We start from the raw sequence: 23,060 nt of genomic DNA on the forward strand, positions 1-23,060 counted from the left end.
TAGTAACCAGGAATCAAAAGGGGAGGAAGAAAAGACATTTTTAAAGACTTGAAAAGCTTACTAAGTACTGAGTGAGAGAGAAGCAAGATTCAATAACAACTCCCAGTTTTCATTTGAGAGACTAGAAACAGAGAAATAGAAAAATCAGGAATGAGGAAAAGATATTTTTCTGTTGTTGGGGAAGTGAGAGGGAAGGCTGGGGATGACAGGTTGAGTTTTAGGTATGTTCAGTTTTATGTGATATAGGCTAAACGGAAAATGTCTAGGAGACAAAAGGACTGATACTCAGGATGAAGTTCAGGGCTGGAAATATAGATTATGTAATTCTTGGGTCTAGTTTCACATTATTTTTAATTACTTTCTACAGAAGCCTTATGTCATACAAGCATATGTGTCATATTTGTGATTTCAAGGAACAAGATAAGGTTGTTACACACAGCTGATCTAATTACAGCACACTGAGAGAGTATACACACTCAAACACAAAAAGTAAAAGGCATGTCCCAACATGCTGCCATTCTGGATCTTGACTTTGGTTTGGCTCAGGGATTACACCTATTATATTAACTCGGTTACATTAACTCAGTTAACTGCAACACAAGCAACTTTATCTTTCCAAGTAATAGACAAATTATGATGGCCAGCAGATATGAGTGGCTGTACAGTTCTTCATTGCACTAAAGCAGACAAAGGGGTCTGAGGTCTTTTGCCAGGTACCTTTGAGTAGCCAATCAGGAGCAGGTCAAATTAGACTTAATACAGGGGTAGGTAAAAATCCCTTTGTAGTCAGTGACTGTACTCTGAATACAACAGGTAGGCAAGTCATGAGCATGCTAGTGTACCCTCCTACCTTGGCTCCATCCACACTGATAATCCGATAGCTGTTTCTTGTGCTGTCATAGAAGTAGGAAACGGTGACTGCCTGCTTGCTTGCAGGCATCCAGTTCTTCTTAGTGCTGGGGTCTATTTGGAAGACATGTGCTCTGGTGGTGAAGATGGGTTGTTCTCTAGAATAGGGAAGGATAGGGGAAATAAACACATGAGTTTGTGGAAGATGACACATTCCCTCCTTTTTCAAAGCTTGGCATAACAACAAGATTAAAAGAAGCTTGCCTTTAGTAATACTGGAATTAATGAGTCTCCTGGGAACAAAGCCAAAGCAGTGTTTAAAAAAATACAAATAAAATATTAATACATCATTCAAAGAAGTTTGTTGGTTGCTAGTTGCTATTGTGTGTGTGCCCGTGTGTGTGTGTTTTAAGCAGGTTGTAAAATTTCTGGGAGTGAGGGTAGTTAATTGATAATCTTAAGCAGTTTTATGTGGCCTTTTTTTTTTTAAACAACCTTGAGCTTTAGAGGCTAGGGTAAGGACAGGAATCCGTGTGATTCCTCTCAGCCTGCAGGTAGGAGTCATCAACAAATCCATCTCTTTATACTCTCTTATAACCCCCATTCAAACCACCTGTCAACAGATAGAAGCAGGCCCACAGGAAAAACTCTGATATGGGGGCATGGCCTTGGACTTGTCATTTAACAACAGTGGGCCCCAGTTTCCTTACTGTATAACAGAGTCGAACTAGATTATCTCTTTCTAGCTCTAAATCCCCTTATCCTATGACATAATGTTCTGTTTTCTTCAAGGAACAGTTGTGGGTTACTTCATTCACTTCTCCCTCCTCCCCTTCACAACCTACCTGATTTCTATTTGTCAGTAGCACCACCATTCTCTCAGACACTGGGCTCAAAAACTTAAGAGTCATCTTTGACTCAACCCCCTTCCTCTCTATAACCGGTGAGTATATACTATAAATATTTTTTGCTTCCAAAGTTCTCTGGTATCTACTCCATCCATCCCTCTTCATTCCCACTGCCACCGCCATCCTCCAGTCCATCCATAGCTCCATTATCTTATACCCAACTTACCACTTGTTTTATAGCCTCTCTAAGATCTCACATACCACTACCAAACTTATATCTTCCTACCGCACTCCTTCCTTCATATAGGCTCACCTGCAAAGGGAACTACATTGTCTTCCCCTTGGTTGCCTGTGTCCAATGCAAACACCTTTGTTTAATTTCTGAAGCTCCTTGAGGAGTTGGTCTCATCCCACCTGGGCATGTTCATTTGCCACTACTGTTCAACATGAATACACTGTTCTAGTCAGGCCATTTTCCTCACTATCCAAACTTGCCATGATAAATTCTTTCCTTTCTGCCCGTACTCATGTTTTTTCTTCTCCCAGGAAAGTACACCCTTCTTTTCCACCTACTCATTTCCTACCCATTCTTCAGGGTTCAGGGCAAGTCCTACATTTTTCTAAACTTCTATTACACTAATAGTCTATACTATGTCACACAAGGAATTAGACCATGAACATAAGTCCCATAAAAAAATTAACACTGAGGCAAGGTTTGGAGAGAGACACATATGTCTCTTCAGACTTTGCCTCTTAATTCCCCAAGGTTGGGTCAAGTTCTACTGAATCATGGAAATACATATTGGAGAAAGTCTAGTACCCTGGAACTTCCTGGTCCACCCTGGAATTTAGAAAGTCCCAATCTTAAGTGAAATGGTTTAAACTTAAGGACTTGTTAGTATGAATGTGTCCACTGTAGTACTATTATACAGTCTGAGACTCAAGCTGACAAGTCAGTTTTCATTCAAGTTAATTTATATTTCATTATGGTTAGCTATTGTCAATTCAAGTACAGTATTTCTTAAAAGATCCAGAAATAATGAGATCCTGGCCAGACTAGTAATTGAGGAAGAATGAAGTAGTCTAGGAATATATTAGAATATCTCTTTGATCTCTTCCTCTTTTCTTCCTTCAAAGTGGAGAAGTGTTTGGTTATATGGAAAGAAACTGGGCTTCGCTGGACTAACCTTGTCTGGGGTAACAGTCTTAAATCTGGAGAATCCAAGCTATGCCTGATAGCTTTACTCATGCTAGTCTTTGACTACTCAAAGCCTCTACCCTTCACCCAGTCTTGCCTTCCTATACCAAAATCCCCCTTCCTTCTTCAGGTCCCATTCAAGTTTCCTATTCCTATTTCCTTAGTGATCTCAAGCAAGCAGTATTCTGATTAGCAAAGCAATTCAAAATAAAGCCTATTTTCAGCTTCCACTTCCCATCTCATTCCCAGCTCCCCACCTAGGCTTCCCAAGAGTCAAAATATATCAAATTGGCCCCATAACCAAACACCATTAAGTTCTGAAAGCAGCTAGGGACCCAATGGAACGCAATAAAAACCAAAGTAGCCACTAGTGGAGAGAACATAGATTGTCATAGCAATCCCCAAGACAATTAGATGATAAATCTGCAGGCATGAATGGCCTCCTACTTTCAGTTGTCTATCCTGGGAAAACTGCTCCTAAAAATCTCCCTTTAAAATTTGGTTTCAGAAGTCTTCCTGTGAGCAGATTAATATTTTAAACATGTTAATTTGAAAGATAAGAATCCTACTTAATGCTAATATAAAAGTACCATAGCACTACCTTGCCCCTTAAAATGTTTAAAAATTTTTTACTTTTTTTTTTTTTTAAGATTTTCACCTTGGAATATAAATTGGACTTGGTGAATAACATTCATGGTGAAATTTATGATTATTCTGAAAAAAAACTGCACCTGATAGCTTCCTTTAAGTTATAGTTTTGAGGCCCCAAAGCATTATGACTGCTAAAATGTCTCAGCGATACAAACACTATTAAATACTGAAATTAATTTCTATAAAATAGTTGGCAATTTCACTAAAGAGACAATCACAGGATTATAGAAACATAGATCAAGAGCTGGAAGTAACCATCGAGGTCATCTACACAAGTTTTTCTCTGTTTCCTAATTAAAGCATAGTCATTGAATGTCCATTTTGTGCAAAGCTACAAACTGACAGGACTTGTATAAGACACTGATCTAATAATCAAAGTATAAAGTACCTTGTTTTCTGGAATGTATTAATAATTTACCAATATTCTTGACAATGATCACTTTAGCATGTTTTATATTTCCAAGTACTTGGATTCACATCATCTCATCTGACCCTTACATCACCCCTCTGAAGTAGACAGAGCATATATTTTTATTTTACAGATGAGGAAAGCCAGGCTCAGAGAGGTTACAGTGTTCTGCCCAAGTTTACATGGCTAGTAAGACACAGAACTGAAGTCCTCATCCACTCCTTCTTACCCACATCATGCTAGAGGGCAGAACAAGGCAAATTATGTGGGGAGACAGATTTTGGATAACTACTTGTTGGGGCCATTTTAGATGGGCTTCATGACTCAAACAAGGGTTGGGGTACAGGAACTCCAAAGTCTTTTCCCACTCTAAACCTATGCTAGACTTCTAGGATTCAGTATTTACTTTTCTATGATATTTGATGTTACTTTGTTTAGCAATTGACTGTGTTTTGTACAAAATCTCCCCTTTTGATCAGAGAATACATGGCAGAAAGAGCTCTGGCTTAATGGGAAATCTGGGTTTGTAGATCTGACATTCACTAGTTGTTTGACCACAGGAAAGGCACATGCTTCTGTGACCCTACCTGAAGAAGCTAATAATAGTTGCACATTGCACAAGGCACCTATATGGAAAGCAATGTCATATATGACCTAGCTGTAATCTTTAAATCTTGTCTTAAGGCTCCCTGATCTCTCACAGCCAATTACCAAGACCAATTACTGGCAATTCTATTCCCACTAAAACAGCCCCTTCTAAATTCTCCATGACACCAGCCTAGTAAAGTTGCTCTCTCACTTTCATGTACTACTATTATAAACCCCTGGAACAGCTACCACTCTCTCCTCCTTCCATTCCATTGTTCAGACAAATATCAGAACATTCTCTCTTTTACATAGATCCAGTTATACCACTGTTCTCCTTAAAACTCTTAAGTTTGACTTTACTCCACTGAAGTTCAAACATGTCTGGCTGACATTCAAGGCCTTCCCCCCAATCTAGTACCATGCCACCTTTCCAGCCCTATCTCATATAATTCCCTGCCATATATTTTGTGCCCTAGTTAAACTGGACTACTTTTCCTACCCTCCCTCCATGGATTCTCATACCTCTGCACTTTTGCTCCTACTGCTCTGTAACAACAAGGTTGCTACGTGCTGCTACTGTGGCTGTGTAAGGCCAATAATGCCCGCACACAGGAGGGCTACCAGAGAGAGAGAGAGAAACACCAACATTTGGGTTTTCAAAGCCAGGGGGCTCCTCAATGGCTACCCAGAGTCTCCACACCAACACTCTTCCAACGAGTGAGCCCCAAAGCAAAATGCTAACCTCAGGACCCAAGGGGTTCACACCTCTGGAGGGCTTCATGCCTCTCATGACCTAATTAGCAAAAGGATATGGGCCTTCCTACAAACAAAGGCAAGACTCAGTCAAAGGTACTTGACTGCCTTAGCGCTGAACACTCCAAAAGAAAAAACAGTAAAAAGTCCCACTTTTCTTGCTCTTACATGCTCCCTATGCCAGGAAAACATTTCCTTCCCATCTCTGTGTGAACTTCTGCCCACTCTTTAATGACCAACTAAAATGCAACCTTCTCCAGGAAATCTTTGGTTTGATTAAATCTTTCCCCTCAGACATCACATAATGTTACTTGGTAAATAGTGCATTTGCTCAATAATATTGTGGGCATGTTTAGTATTGTCCAATTCTGAGTGAGAGTCCATGGTTCTGACTTGGGCTCCAATCCCAACTTTGCAACTTAGTACTTCTATAACCTTAGACAAGTCCAGTAGACTAGAAACACTGAGAGCAGGGACAATTTCACTTCTGTCTTTGTATCCCCAGCACATTATACATAGAAGGTACTGAACGGATGTTTGTCAAAGTTAACTATAGTTGCTTCCCCCATGGGCTTTAGTTTCCTCTAAAGTAAAATAAGTGGAGCAACAATGTGGCTAGTAGCTGTTGTGGGGCTGAAAGACCAACACAAGCCCAACAACAAGAATGCTGCTAGCACAGATTCTTTGATCTGCTTTACTAAGGAAAGTAACTTTAAGGGATTAACAATCTCAGTTTAATTAAACATACATATATCAATCACTTAGTTCAGGGGGAAAAGATCAGCCCCCTGAACTTCAAGGCACATACAAACAGAAATTACAAACATCAACAGACAGACCTTGTCTGATTCAAATGACAATTCATAGTTGCCAGAGAAGCACCAATATCCGTCTGAGTTATCAAAGCCTGGGGGCAGTTACAATGGCTTGCCCAGAGTCTCAACACTCTTTCCCTGAGAGAGCCCCACAAGTCAAACACCAACCTTGGAGGGCCCTGGGGCACTTGGTTATCTCAGTACTGAGAAGCACTCAAACAACAGTGAAACATCCCATTTAGGGTATGGGAAAGTTAATCCCTAGTGCCACCATATACAAGTCAACGACTCCTGATTGTCTCAGTTCTGAGAAACATTCTAAGACAAGATCCCACTTTATCTGCCCCATTCAAACAAAGGCCAGAATCATTAAAGGCACTTAAGAGAAGAACAGCAAAAAGTCCCACCTTAATTACTGATACAATAAGGAGGTGGGATAATATTATTTCCAGATTTATTAGGATTTAATTACATGATCCTACTAGACTCTAAACTACCTGAAGTCAGGCACCATGTCACAGAATCATAGAATCAGACCTGAAAGGGTCCTTAGAGGCCACCAAGTCCAATCTTTCATTTTTTAGATGAGGTAAAGGGAAGTCAAGTAACTCGACCAGAGCCACAGATCTAGTAATTTTGTGCAACAAATCTGAACTCAGGTGAACTTCCTGACTCCAAGCAAGGTTCTATACCCAGAAAATTGAAAAAAAAAATTCTCCTGTTTATGGCCAAGTCAGTTAGCCTCTTCTTGCTATAGGCAACCCCCTAAGATTATAAATTCCACAGAAAGTGCAGAACTTCATTGGTAGAGTGAGTAGCCACCCCTAGGTATATCCTATCCTAATGAAATTACAGTCCCTATCCCTTAAACCTTAAATCACTATACATATTTTGAATACATCATTCCTAACTTTTATAATAAAGATACTATCCACATTATAATCTTACTACTTCCTATTTCATCATCTGGGACTGAAATAGCTAGAACAAATAGGAACACACAAGGAATTAAATTGTACTGAGCCTCATCACTACAAAGCATCCTTGGTAAAAGAGACAGCAGTAAGTGTGGGAATAATCTAACCTTCCACACTGAATAAGGCAAAGTGGAAAAGCAACTGTAGCCCCACACTATGACTTGCAAATAGATGGGCAGCCCAATGAATTAGTCCACAAATATGTTTTATCTTGAGTAAATGCTACTGATGGACAATAAGGTAGGCCTAAAATTGATTAGGAGATCAAGCTGGGCTGTATTTGGGGAATTGGGTGATATTTTCAACAGTCCTCAGATGCTCACTGACACAAAAGTCCATTTCTTTAACGCTAATATTCTTCAGTGAGGCTACATGACTATGAATCATGGAACATGATTATCTTGGGAAAATCAAAATTACAAGTGACCGAAGGGGCAATGAAATGCACACAGTGGGCGTATGCTACCAACAATGATTTGCACAGAGAAAGAACATAGTAGAAAATATAACTGAGCGTATGTATGGCCAAAAATGTTCCACTGTTTGTGGAACAAGAATGAGAAATAACAGATGGGCAGCTTGACTGTTACTCCGGTTCTCTCTTCCTGACATATTAAAAGACTCACAGGGAAGCTGTTTAGTGAATTGGGTGGATCTTCTACGGAAGGGGATGGACTGCACGTAAGGTGACTTTATGGAGGGGTAGCATACACATTGGTGGATGAAATATGTACCTAATGAAATACCAGATCCTTCAAAGTATTAAAGAAATTTTTAAAGGCTCTAATTTCCATCTTAACAGCTAGATTTATGAATGAACTATCTCATCTCTAAATATATTATAGACCGGCAGAGGGAGTATCCATGCTGATGATATCACTGATTTACTAAAAAAAAAAAATAAGTAAAGACCATTATATATCATTTTAATTTAGAAGAAGTCCACATGTCTATCTCCAGGTAAAGATGGAGGAAACTCCTTAACAACGTGACAGTTTAAAAGCTTTCTATAAAAGGTGTGGAAAATAAGGAAGTTATTTAGAACTGAAATATACCAAAGAGCTTAGATTTCAACTGACACTTGAAACCTTAACTATCCTTCTTTTCCTTTAAAGCTCAGCTCAAACCCCACCTTCTGCATAAGGCCTATGCTGCTTCCCTCAGCTTCTAATGCCTCCCTACTGAAATGCCTTTCTACTCACTTTGTATAGGCCTGTTTGTGTATATGTTGTCTCCTTGGACAGAATATAATTCCTTGAGGGCAGGGATTACAGTATTTTATTTTTTGTTTTGTATCTCCAGCGTGTGGCTCAGCATAGGGAACACAGTAAGCACTTAATAAATGCTGGTAGATTTTCTGAACATTAAACCATTAAGGTAAGGTTCTCTTCCTTTTTACTATTGCTATCTTGTACCCTTTGGGGGGGGGACGGTGCTAGTAGTGGGGAGGACAGCTAAATGGCACAGTGGAAAGAGCACCTGACCTGGAGTCAGTAAGACTTGAGTTCAAACCCAGCCTCAGACACTTACTAGCTGTGTGACCCTGGGCAAATCACCTAACCCTGTTTGCCTTAGTTTCCTCTTCTGGAAAATGAGCTGGAGAAGGAAATAGCAAACCACTGCACCATCTTTGCCAAGAAAACCCCAAATGGGGTCACAAAGAGTCAGACACGACTATATAACAACAAAAATCCTGTACTTTGTTGACATAGAAAAAAATGGAATGAAAAAGAATATTTACCAAAACTATTTCAACAAACACCTTTCTCCTTCAAGGATAGTGAACTACTACCCTTGCACCTTAATATCACAGTCCCTAAGGTGTAGAAAAGAAGCTAAAGCACAAAAACAGGAAAAGCAGCCAGAATGAACCGAACATACATAGAAGAGATGTGTGCTGGAGTTGATAAAGTTGTGAAGGCACTGGGGTAGCAATAAACTAGGAACGGCCTGATGGAAAGGAACATACCAGCTCCACAAAGATGTAGGAAAAATTTCAGGCCTTATCAATGAAAAAAGATAATCAAGAGAACTTAAAAAACTGCCAACCTAGTCTTCCATAGATACAAAACTTTAATGAAAGTTATCTATACATAAACTGAAGGCATCTCATTGACAACATCAGCAGGGACAAGGGAGTTTTTACAAGAAGTAATCAAGAATGAATTCGACCATTGCACAGTTAACTAAGACATAATGAATAGAAGATGCCACTGTGATTACTGTTTGTTGAAAAGGCATTTGATTTGGCAGAATACACCAACACCTTAAAAGGGCTTTTACAGGAAGGTATAGCCAATACAGTGTCCAAATCTTTCAGGTGTCCTTGGATAACATAACAACACAACTAAGCCCGTTCTGTGACCCAGTTACTGATGTTACTAAGTAGTAGTATGATGTGGAACATCACGGCCTCCAAAAAACCTGAAGATAAATATCACAAAGAGGGCAGTACATGGTGAGTGTAAACAGATTGCAACATATAACCAACAAGAAACTCCCAAGAAGGACAGGAGCAAAGGATGTTGTCAAGGAATTGCTGAATGAAGTTGAATGAAGAAGCTAAAGAAGATTATGTGGAATTTAGAGAATGAGAACATACATATGAAATGACATAGGGCAACAGGACAATTGGCACAAGAACTACCGAAATATCCAAAGAGGTCTGTGAGCTCATCAATTCAGAAGCTGCCTCTAATAACATAGGTTGCAACTGGCCATGCCTGCCCAACCTGTACAATCCTCTTTCATGTCCTCTATAGGTTTTTGGGGGAGGGGTCTACCAAATTGCTAGAGTGTTGAACAAAGCCCTGTGGCTTTCCTACAAAAACCTTCCACCACAACTTCCATTCCTTGATCACCTCCCTCTGGGTCTAGATGAGTTCCAAATCCAAGTAAGTATGCTATTATTACACAGCCCAGGACTTTCCATCCCATCCCAAAAGAGATACTGTGAAGGACTGTCAAATGACTTGTTGAAATCCGGGCATACTATTACTCTTGTAACCTTATCAAGAAAGGAAATGGGATTATTTTGGCATGACATACATATTTCTCAATGAATGCATGTTGGTTTGTAGTGATTAACTGAATAAAAGACCAAACCCAAAAGATACCCAGCAGGGTATGAATAAAAACATCACAGTTAAGTGATTCTGCAACTATACAGAGAGCCTCCAAATTGTGCTATAGTTAAGGGGCAGCTAGATGGCACTGCCTGGAGTCAGGAGGATCTGAGTTCAAATTCTGCCTCAGACATTTATTAGCCACTTAACTCTGAATCCCTTGCTGAAAAAATTAAAAGTATTTTAGTGAATTAAACTCTTTGCTTAGTTTGGTTAAAAAGGATTAAATTACAATTTTGTTTTATTTGTTTCGTGGTATGGGAAAAGTCTATTTGTTTTAACTTGTATGTGCAAAATGTTATGTTCAAAACAAATATAGCTCATGTTAGTTGTGTATAAAAATAAGTCATTCATCTAGCTTCTGAAACTTAAGCAGGATAACATCATCACAGAACTAAAATATATAAGACAGCTCAGAAGAGGATCCAACTCCAGGCTTCCAACTCCAAAGTTCACAGGGAGATTGAGCAGGAAAATGGAAGGGAGGCATTCTCCAGGGAAAAAAAAATGGCTGCTTCAGAAAAGAAAAAAAAAATACAGAGGATAGTTTTGATTCAAGAAGATTGCTTCAGGGTTTTCAGACTGAGGAAACCAGCTGCTCTGAACACTAAGGCAGAAATAAGCCAGGAACATTATAAGACCTTGTGGTTCTTCACTTATTAGGAAAAATAAAGCAATATGAATAGAAACCTCTCAATGAGACTTTGGTTAACAGCTGGAAATACACTGTTAGAGAAAGTTTACGGATGAAAAGTTATAACAAGTTAAACGAGAAAGTACAGTTCATCTTGTTTTTAATTTAGTTTTCTTTTTTCTTTTGCGGTATATTTCAGCAACATTTATCTGTGATAGATGAAGCTAATTGCTTTGTTATGGTAAATATTTACCTATGTTTCACATATACACACACAGATGTGCATTTTCCCTCAGAATTTTCTATTTTCTAGTTCTAAGACACAAGCCTAAATTCTGTTCAGGCTGAACCAGGAAAGAGGAATACCAATTTACCTGGTGGCAGTAAAGAGAGCAAAGGGCATGAGAAATAAACCCCTTTAACATTTTTCTCAAACAATATATGTGAAACCTAGGGAAGGTGCCCTAATCAGGACTGAATGCAATACACATGGCCATGTGTTTTTCATTTCACAGATGCTGTGTTACTTGCCCTCTTCCCATTCCCTCATGCTCCAAATTCTCACCATGTCATTTGAATTCATCTCCCTTCTAGAGGCATGTGTCACCAAAGGGCTGTTTCATAACTATAGGTAGTCAAAGCAATGAGAATATTTTTTTTTCTTCAGCAGGTGTTTGAGTAAATGGAGGTCATGATTTCATGACAAATATTTACCGAGTGCCCATTATGTGCCCGAAACCATGCCCATCCTCCCCCTCAATTTTACCAAGGTTCTCCCAGCAAAAAAAAGATAGAGATATCTCAGAATTTTTTAAAAATTGAAAATTGCGTAAGAGAATTAAGTTTAAATTTTTTTCTCCATATAAAAGAGGAAAATTAAAGACAATTTCCCACATAAGACCATCTAAATAATTATTCCTCCCTCATGACATATTTCCTTTTAGCTACTTTTTCCTCAATCAGTACTGCTCCCCTCACTTAGCCTCCCCTCCTCTCCTGCCTATCTATGGCTCCCATTGCCCTTTTCTGGACATCTCTAGCTTCCTTATATCTCCATTGAGACACAGAACTGAGCACAGTGCTCTAGGCATGACAGTGTTAGTTTTACATCAGGGTGAGATGGTATTTTCTGGTTCTTCTTGTTGCTACCCAGCATCTAATTGGTCTTTTTGGCCACAGACACACATTGAGACACTATCCTGAGAGAATAATCTACAGTGATTCACAGATGCCTTTCCTGAGTCATGACTGGCAGTTGAAAGTCTATTTTCTATGTATAATTTAGGGGTTTTTTTAAATCCCTTAATGCAATATCTTTCACTTGCCCACATTAAAATTCTGCCACTTTTCCACCCACTTGCAGATTCATATTTTCTTTTTGTAGTCTATCCCAGTCAGACTGAACACCCAGAAGAATTTAGTATCATCTACAAACTAAGCCATTGCTCTGCATTTACTCCTCAAGATTATTCACAGATAATGCAAATAAGCACGAAAAACTGAAGTACGTTTTTAAGATGATCTAGTGTGAGACACTGAATACAGAACCAAGGAGACAACCTGGACATCCCAGCTCGGGTTGATTATAACCAATAAATAAAAGTTATCTAGAATCATAGCAGTGGAGAGTTGGAAGGGACCTCAGTGGCCATCTAGTACAACCCATACACATAAGGAATCCTATGCAACAAATGGTAATCTAGCAAAGGCCTTCATTTCCCATCAGCTGCTCTCCTTGGTTTCTATGGACATCCTGCCTCTCCTGGGAAAAATTTGTCAACTGAAATGTCATCATCATAGAAATGGATTCGGCTTTCACACTCAACACCTCTTCAACACCCTGTGTTGCCTCTCCCTTTTAATTAGAGGGCAGGGCAATGAACACTTCCCTTTATACAAGGCTCAGATTTTTCTACCCAAGTGCCCAATAGCTGTTCTGCTGGGTTTAGATTCCATGATCTTCAAGTCCCTGGCCAAGTACTCTGGTGGGGTGGGGAGGACTTTTTAAGTTTCCTTTTGTCTATAGTCTTCTCCCATTAGACTGTAAGTACCTTGAGGACAAGGACTATCTTTTTCTTAGTTGTATCCCCAGTACTTAGCACAAAGCCTGATACATAGTAGGTACTTAATAAATATCCCCTGACTATGACTTTGACTAAGGAAGGGAACTCCACTTATCTAGGAAGCCCATTCCACTTTTAAATTGTTCTAATTATTAGGAAGCTTTTCCCAACATCAAGCCTAAATTGGCTTCTTTTCAACTTTCCCTCAGTGCTTCTAGTTGCACCCTCTGGGGCCAAGCAAAAAGTCATGTTCTCCCTGAACCTTCTTTTCTCCAGGAGATCCTTTTATATAACAAGGTCCTTCTCTATCCTTAACTGATGGTAAATTAGGCCATCTTTTGTCTCTAGACAAAATCTAATCTAGACCTCAGTCATTGAATGTGTATTGCCTCAGGGAAACTGAAGCCTGGGAAAGACCAAGGTCATCCATGGTATCCCTGGCCATCACCCCTTGACTTCTGTCTTGCCACTGGACTTTGATGACTGTGGAAGAGAGAGTGAGACTGATGACTTTGTGCAGCTCTATCTCATTTAAATCCAATTCATGAGCAAGTCAAGACACCACTCCATGATATATCATTGGCCTTCTTCAGTAATGAAGGATTAACAACCACATTGCCTCCCTCTGAATACTCCATATTGTCAAAGTCCCTTAGAAATGCCCAGAACTGAGCACAATACTTACTCCAAGAAAGGTCCAACAAGGAAAGAATACATTGGGACTATCACCTCCCTATTTCCAGAAGCTATGTTTTTCTTAATGAAGCCCAGTATTAGCTGTTTTGGCTGCCACATCAAAGTGCTGTATCATATTGGTCAGGAGATGGAATGGCAACAGGAGATGGAACAGCATGCAGGCCAGTGTCACTGAATGGGGGGGAGGGAGGGGAACACGTAAAAAAGAAAGGTTGGAAGGAGTAAGGCTATGAAAGGCTTTTAAAGAGTCAAAGAGAATTTTATATTTAATACTAGAGGTAACAGGGAGTCATTAAAATTTATTCTCTGAGGGAGGAGACATGTGATATAGTTAGGATGTGTGCTTTAGGAAGATAAATTTGACTGCTTTGTAGACTTCTTGGAGCCCTGACCCTAAGAAAAGGTACCCTATAACTGAGCACACTCTGGAAAAACAGAATTCTATAGACAGACCAGCATCTATCCTTCACCACCATAGCTTTATGGTTCAGACATTATGGCATAGTGAAATAAAAAGAACTTGTTTCTTCATTGAAGTCAACATCCTGGCTAACCACTGCTCCCAGGTCCCACCCTCTCTGAATGAATGGAAATCTTATCCGTTTTTATGCAAGAAAAAGCATCAAGAAGATGCCTGGGAGTCCACTTAGGGGATCTAGATTCAGATTCTGGTTTTGCTACCTTGGGTATGTCCCAACTTAAGTCTCAGTTTCCTTAACTGTAAAATGAAGGTATTAGACAAGATGATTGCTGAAGTTTTGTAAAGCTCCAGATTTATGACCATATAGCACATTGGCTTAGGTACCTTAAGTTTGTAGAAATTTCAAATAAAGCAAATACCATTTCGGGCTGGGCTTAATTTGGATGGTAGGAAGCATGGTTGAATTAAACTTTGTATCTTCCCTTACCACCTAGCATAAATTTGTTGGCACAAAGCAAATTCTTAAAATGCTTGTCCAGGACCTTGCCTCATCAAGTATTCTCTCCTCCCCCATCTTTAATCTCTCCCAATTAGCAAACTCCCTCATCCTTAAAAAGCTTTCACTTCACCCTGCTATCTCTCAAGCTATCCTAAATCTGCCTTTCTTTTACCAATGAGCTCCTAGAAAAATTTATCTCTTTCTCTGCACAGTCAAATCCCCATCACCACACTCACTTCTCCACCCTTTTCAATCAAGCATCCCACTCCAACGGCTCTACTCAAAATGCTCTCTCAAAAGTTAACAGTAATCTGGAAATACCATGGGAGGAGGGAGGATGGGACAGGGCTAACAAGGGAAGGGTGCTATGATAATACCCAAGCCACCCCTCAAACAAGGGCTGCAACTGACACTCCCTAAAGTAGAGATCACACTGACTCCCTGTCTAACCTAGCCCTGGCCAACTGCTTCCTGGTGCATCCCAAAAGTCCTAATGCCTAGAGCCCATCTCAGGAGAGTTAAGAGTTAAATCAGGCAACAAAACACTTTGGCACCTTTATTTTTCATATAAGCTCATGATCACTTTTGCAGGGGAGAATTTCTCAGCGTCCAGACAAGGCCATGAAGAACAGGTTCCTATCTTTATATAAACAGACTCAAAGTTAGCCATGATGAGTCAGACTCTCTTTGCTTCCGTTTTTCCTTCTTCGCCCCCTCAACCCATTACCATGCCCAAAGATCCCAAATCTTAGATCTGGGAGCAGAGGTAACAGACAACATTTTGCTTCTCCCCAATCACTGCACTAGCACCCCTGGGAATTAGGGAAATTAACAGATCGTAGATGATACTTGTCCTATACAAAAGAGGAAAGATGAACTTTGGTGAACTATATACCACCTATCCCCTTCACCCAAGTACCATTAATCACTTGGAGATTTTTCATCTCCAGCTCTTCAGAGGCTTGGGGTGGTAGTACAGAATATCCCTCAATAAATCTCATTTGGATATTAAACTTTGTGAATGGATGTCTTCCTTTTTCCTTTCCTAGTATAGGTGCTGGCTTACAACCCAATCATTTGGAGAGGCATTTGCAACCAAATGTAGGCATTAAAACGGTGGGAGAACTTGATCAATTCCTTTCATTTTCAGAAAAATACTTTGAACAAAAAGGAATAGCACTAATACAGATTGGTTCCCTTTTGGTGGTGCTAATTTACACATACACACACACACACACACACACACACACACACACACACACACACACACAGGAACCACCACACACTTCTAAAGAGGGAATGGTGATCAAGAGAGAACTCTGGGCACACTGGTCTCCATGCCACCAAGAGAGATGTTGGGCTGCTCCCAGGACTTGGCAAAACCTTACACAAAACTTTTATAATTCAGTGGATGAAATTGCTGGGGCAGTCATCATCACTCCATGCATCAGGAGAGCTCAAGGATCATGACAGCTTCAGCTTCCAAAATAAGGCACAAGTCTGTCCACGCCACTTGACTGCTTAACAACCTTCAATGGCTTCCTATTGTGTCTAAGAAGAAGACAAACTCGTTAGCCTGGCATTTAACTCTCCTGGTTCCAAGCTACCCATCCAGCCTTACTTCACTCTACCATTCTAGTCCAACTAGATTATAAATTGTTTTCTGAACACCACATTCTTTCTCCATGTATCCCAATGCCTGCAATGCACTTTTCCTCCACCTCTTATAATCCTTGTTGTTGTTCAGTCATTTTTCAGTCATGTCCGACTCTTTGTGACCCCATTTGTGGTTTTCTTGGCAACAATACTAGAGTGGTTTGCCATTTCCTTCTCCAGTTCATTTTACAGATAAAGAACTGAGGCAACCATGACTAAGTGACTTGCTCAGGGTCACACAGCTAGTAAGTGTCTGAGGCCGGATTTGAAGTCAGGAATCTTCCCTGACTTCAGGCCCAGCACTCTATCCACTGTGCCACCTAGCTGCCTCTATCATAACCCTTACCTTCCTTTTAAGATTTTGAAGCCTTCTTTAACGTCCCTCACTAATACTGTCTTCCTCTTTAAAAATTGTTCCATCTAGTCACTATGTTAACATAATACTTGTGTGTGTTCATGGCATATCATCACAGGAGAACTTCAGCTTTGTAAGGTCTGTGGACATTTTGTTTTCTTGTCCCCTCAGCACTGAATGCAATGCTTCTCATATTGTAGGAATTTAATAAATAGACAAATAAATTGAATTGGAAAGGTTGCAAAAAATGAGTTATCTTAAGAAAATACGTAACTGTGACCAAGAAAGAAGAATGAGGACATTTTAGATGGGAGGAACAACATGGGCAAGAGTTCAGAAGCACGTGGACTTGCCCTCAGTAGTTAATCCATATTCTCTCAGGGCTCTTTCCTGGGAAATATGAACCATGGCAAAAGTATCCTATCAAAGTATCCTATCCTATCAAAAGATCACCTTAGACAGTGAGAAACTCAGAAGTTATTCCCTCTGTGTATTCAGCTATGGTTAGGATTTTACTAGAAAAATATCCAGTTTGGGGAAAGGATCTAGAAGGGACTAACATATGGACAACCACAGCTGAGAGGTAATGAATTAACACTCATGATGATGATGGTCCAGATTGAATAGTCACTATCATCCCCAGCAAGGTTAGCCAACTACTTCTGGGCTCAGAATAGAAAGAGATTGGAAATGAAACCAAGTCCTTCCTCACTGGTTGCCAAGAATAGTGCTTTATGCTTTAATGATGTCACTTTTGCTCAACATGGCATATTTCTGTTCAAACATATTATTAAACTTCCATCTACTTTCAATTATTCAAGCACACACCAGCACAAATGATACTAACTCAAAGTTTTAATCTTAACCTTTTATCAATTTCACTTAGGACAGTTGCTATGGAGTACTTGCGTTATTCCCTCTGACCATGACAAAGGGCAAATCTATCATTCTCTCATTTCTCATGTCTCTAAACCAGAGAAGAGTACAGTATTGTACATGTCTGGGTGGAACACCATAGTCTGCACAAATCCTCAATGCCAAGACTTGAAAATAATGCCTTTGTTTTTTACATTGACCTCACTATGGGGCTACTTCTAAAATGTAAATGTGAACTTTAGACAAGGGATGTAATTGGGCTATTATTAACTGTCTGTTCTTTAAAATTGCCTCTTTATGTTGTTCCCTACAGAGTTGTAGCCCCTTTTCTCCAATGAATCAGCCTCTATTCTAGTGTAGTGCAATAACTCACATCCTACCTAATACTCATATGAAATCTTTATTCTATGTAATGCCTCTATGGAAGCAGGCGACTAACAGTGGAAAATAACACTGGTCTTACAGTAAGAAGCTCTGAGTTGAGTCCTATTAGCTGTGTGACTCTGGACAAGTCACTTATCCCTTCAACAGCAGTTTCCTCTTCTGTAAATTGGAAATAATCCTTTCCACCTCCCAGTGTTTTGTGAGGAAAATATTTAATAAACCTTATAGAAGTTTATAAATAATAATAATTATTCTTATTATTCTTTCTTCTGGCCCCAATTGTCCCTCAGCACTGGCTTAAAAACACCCTGAAGGAAGGAGTCTCATTTTCTCTAAACCAAAAGTCCTTACTCTCACTCTCTCTTTCCTCTCCTCCTCTCCCCCCACCCCCTTGCAATTACATTACATATCAAGTGAATAATTGGGAATCTCTCAGACAAGGTTTCATTCAAAAAAGAAGACAAACAACCCTCCAGGTGAGCTAGTGGGAAGGAGGCAGAGAGAAGCTCAAGGAAAGAAATAGTCTTCATATTTAGCTCAAGTTAAAGTAATCAAACCTTGAATATTTTTCAGTGATAATTACCATGATTTTTTTTTAAAAAGAAAAAAAAGGATAAATAGCTTAAGAACCAAAGTGGGAAATCCTTACTCCACCTTCAGCATGCTTGGGTCAGCATCTATAAACTCAAAAATTCTGTGGAAAACAATAGCAGGAGCTCTACCAGTGGGTTATCTGGATTTTCACCCTGGTTCTGCCTAAAGATTTCTTCCAGCTTTAAAATGTCCTCTGATTCCAATCCCCTTCATTTACAGCCTTGTATCCATTTCGTAGATCAGTTCTTTAATTTAGGGTTATAGGATCAAAGACTAAGTGCTGAAAGGGACTTTAGAGATTATCTTGTCCTATTTTACAGATGAGGAAACTGAGGTCCAGAGAAGTGAATTAACTTGCCCAAACTTACAGACAGGTAAACGGTAGAGTGGGTCTCAAAACCAGCCCTCTTTCCATTACAGCACACTTTCCCTAAAGATTGTCAATGCTTCACAAAGAGCACTTGCCTGTGGACAACCCTGTGAAATAGTGGCTCCAAATCATGAAGTCACCATTTTGCAGATGGGGAAAGCTTTGCACAAAGGTTAAGCTGATTGCCCAAAAGTCACAAAAAACTTGGTGTTCTTTTCATTATATCATGATGCCTCTGGGATGTGAATATGCAGTAACATGAAGAATGATGTATACTTCTGAATGTGGTCCACTGGCAGATTTCGCTGCAAATACTAGGCGGCACCATAGTGACCAATATTTATGTAGGACTGACCAGAAATATTATGAGAGTAAAACCTCAAACGTAATGTGGTGTATTTGTATTAGTAGTTTTAGTAAGGACATTGCCCATCCATTTGTAAGCAGTTTAAACTAGGACAGGATATCATGGAAAATATTATTTGAAAAATACTGAACAGAATGCAATAGTTCAACTGAAAATAAAAATTTTAAGAAGTATCCCTGAGTAAATCTATATTTGGATAGATTTAATGCCAATTTGATACTAATTTGATTCTCAACAACTAGGTCATCTTTAAATAAATGTAGGCAAAAAGTTTTGTCATGGACTTAAATATAATGTTTCAAAATTACTTATACCTGTCCACATATCTACCTAATCAAATCCTGCTCATTCTTTAAAGTTACGATCAAGTTAATTCTCTCCATCAAGACTTCCTTGTCCCATTGGCTAAAGTGAGTTTGCCCTCCTGTGTACATTTGGTACCTAGTCATATTATTGTCTTCTTACAGCTCTGATAATTTAACTCATATACAAGTGGTCCCAAGATACAAATCTGATATATACAATTGCCCTAAGATAGGCTAAAGAAAGACTGTGGGGCCTCCTTCCTTCTTGTGCCTCATTTTCTAAAAAGAGAACTTACTTCTCTCTTGTTGATAAAAGTGGGAGAAAGTCAGGTCTAGGTACCCTTGAGTCTAATTTGCTCTCTATGCAACCTCTTAGCATTCCCACTCCTCACCTCTCAGACACATAAGCAATGGTTCCTCCAAATCAGGAGCTCTTAACCTAGAGGGTATGGACTTATTTTTATATTTTGACAACTGCATTTCAATATAATCGATTTCTTTGTAATCCTGTGTATTGATTCTGAGAAGGGGTCCACTACACTGCCAAAGGGATCCATGACACAAAATAGGTTAAGAATCACTACTCTAAATGAAACATGACAACCCACAGCCAATTAGGTCTATAAATTTAATTCCTATTGTTCCACAGCTTCAAGTTAGTATTTCCAAGAAATGTATTCCCCATGTAACTGAGGATTTGACTGTAATTATACCTTCTCTTGTGTACAGTACTCCAAAACATTCAGCACAATCTTAAGTACACAGTAGGTATCCAATAAATATCTGTTAAATGAGTAATCTTCACTTAATTTTCAGTGAACAAGCCTGTTCCTACCACCTTCCTCACATCAGAATTGGCACTTGGCTATGCTACCAGTAAACAAGTTACAAACATATCTCTGAATGCTAAAGAAATTGACTGGTCAATTTTCCTCATTCACTATTATATTTATTCCAAAGCCCAAAGCTCCATAACCTTGTTTCAGATAAGTATAGTAAGAGCTTCCTGAAAAAAAAAATACTCAAAACAATACAGTATTTTTTGACTTAGGAGGAAAGCACATTGGATGGAGGACCAGGGTTCAAATCCCAGATATACCATTCTTCACCTGTGGGGGCTTGAGCAAATCTCTTTACAACTCTGGGCTTCAACTGTAAAATCGGGTTAAATATGCACTTCCCTTGGACAGACTGTGGTAAGGATCAGATGAGATAATATTTGTGAAAACAAACAAACAAACAAAAACACTTATCAGGGTGTGTAGCACATAGGAGGTATTATATAAGTATTTCTTCCAGTCCTGATTTGCATTAGGAGAAAGAACTTCCTCATCCCAAGTTCCATAGGCCAATGAAATCATAAGTCCTGCCAAGTAAAGGAAAGCAAGGGGGTTGCACTAATTGATCTCTACGGTCACTGGCCTAAGTCAATGATCCTATGAATTACTACATCTACAGTAATGAGGTCTACACATACTTATCCATTATCAAATCTTCTTTTGAATAATTGCCCTTCCAAAGTTTCTTCTCATGCTCACAGCAGATTCTTGTTCCCTATGAATGAGGCTTGTTACTTCAGCTAGGTGGTGCAGTGGATAGACAGGTCTGGAGTCAAGAGGACTTGAGTTCAAATCCAGCCTTAGACACTTACTAGCTGTGTGACCCTGGGCAAGTCATTTAACCCTGTTTGTTTCAGTTTGCTCACCTATAAAATGAGCTGGAGAAGGAAATAGCAAACCACTCCAGTATCTTTGCCCAAAAAACCCCCAAATGGGGCCTTGAAGAGTTGGACACAACTAACTGACAACACTTCAGAAAGAATTTCAAAGAGATTTTTACCGGATACAAGGAATGTATAGTTATGACTGCTATTAAAAATATAACACATTCATTATTGCATGCCTTATCACTAAGTAAGCACACTTGGTACTGGCTTTAAATTTATTATTTTGTGATCCTTCTGCCTTCTCCCCTTCACTCAGACATTCACTGAGGACTCACTCTACATCCAGCACTCTATTCACTCTATCCACTGCTCCACCTTCCCGTAACACAAACTTATATCAGATGTTTCTTCACATATGCCACTGCATCTACCATAATAGCTTATACTTAATAATCAATACATGTTAGACTGAAATTGGAAAATTGAGGATCTACCATAGAAAACATGAATGCTCACTAAATATGAACAGTCAGTTGCCAAATCTTATAATTTCCCCCATGAAATATCTCAAATACGTCCCCTTCTTTTCACTCACATAGCTACTATCTTACTTAGTTAAGGCCCTCATTACCTCTCAAGTGAACTTACAATACTAACAGCCTTCTAATTGGACTTCCTACCTCAATTATCTCCCCATGCCAATCTCTACTTCACAGAGCTGCCAATGTAATTTTCCTAAAGCATAGACTGATTCTCTCTCTCTTTCTCCTGCCCCTTCCTAACTTTCCAGTTTTCTTAAACATTATTCCCCTCCTACCTACTCCAAGAATGAGGAACCTGAGGCCTCATTTTCTAAAAAGAGAACTTACTTCCCTCTTATTGATAAGAGTGGAAGAAAGTCAAGCCCAGGCACCCTTGAGTCTCATTTTCTCTCTATCCAACCTCTTAACATTCTCACTTCCTCACCTCTCAGACACATAAGCAATGGTTCCTCTAAAGCAGGAGCTCTTAATCTGCAGTATATGGACTTGTTGCTTGACCGATCTCTAAGTGCTCCATAGCACCTGTTTCAGCCACCTTCATGGCTGTTCTCCAAACTGTTCTCATCTGCCTATTCCACTGGGGAAAGACTTCATGTGTTTGCGGTAGACACCCCCCCCCCCCCCCCCCCCCCCCCCCCGCCCAAATTCATGGACAGGTGTGAGGCCTCAACCTTGGTTACCCTCAACCTGGTTTAATCTGTCTGCTGAAACAGTTTTACACTCTGCTCAAAACAAAAACCCATGAATTTAGCTTCAGAGGACCTGAGTTTAAATCCAGATTCTGTTCCTTACTTCCTGTTTCACTTTGGACAGATTACTTAACGCACTTCTCCGGGTCTCAGTTTCCAAATCTTTAAAATAAAAGAGTCAGACTAGGTTACCCCTCAGTTTTGCTCCAGCTTGAATTCTTTGATGACCATATGTTGATACTCTCCCTCCTCTGAACCACAAAAACCTTTCTATTCCCCTTATTGCATGTACAATCTGAATCTGCCTAAATTAGTTATTTGTGTAACTGCCTTATTTATCCCTCCCCCCACCCAAACTTCCACTCTGCCATACCTGCACATTATAATTTCTCAAAGGCAAGACCTATATAATCTCATCCTTTTACCAGCCCACCCCAACAGCACTTGATACAACACCTTAAACAATAAATACTTGTTAGATTGAATTAATGTGAACTTTTAAGACTACTCTCCCTTCCCCCCTCCCCCTTCAGCACCCCTAAAGCAATTATCTTAAACCTGTGCAGGCATCTCAAGGCAAAGTGACAGCTGCAAAAACAAAGAATTTATGGACTAAAGGATCTCTTCAGTTGTGATTTTCAGCAACTGCAAATCAAAGGGCCCAGAAGGCAGGGCAGATAGAACATACCAGATGTCTATAAACCCCTACACAGCAGATTTTATCATCATG

The 23,060-nt window shown here is 39.6% G+C and overlaps 1 protein-coding gene across 2 annotated transcripts in view; it reads right to left on the minus strand.

Annotated features, from left to right (window-relative positions):
• The window catches only part of HOMER2 (homer scaffold protein 2), a 160,816-nt gene that overhangs the window by 74,475 nt on the left and 63,281 nt on the right, over positions 1–23,060 (minus strand). For both annotated transcript variants that reach the window (XM_036735747.1, XM_036735746.1), the window contains exon 2: positions 851–1,007. In XM_036735747.1, the coding sequence (XP_036591642.1) occupies positions 851–1,007 (157 nt within the window). The remainder of the gene's footprint in view (positions 1–850; positions 1,008–23,060) is intronic.

This window comes from Trichosurus vulpecula, chromosome 8 (genome assembly GCF_011100635.1).
Source record: "Trichosurus vulpecula isolate mTriVul1 chromosome 8, mTriVul1.pri, whole genome shotgun sequence".
Classification (NCBI taxonomy): Eukaryota; Metazoa; Chordata; class Mammalia; order Diprotodontia; family Phalangeridae; genus Trichosurus; species Trichosurus vulpecula.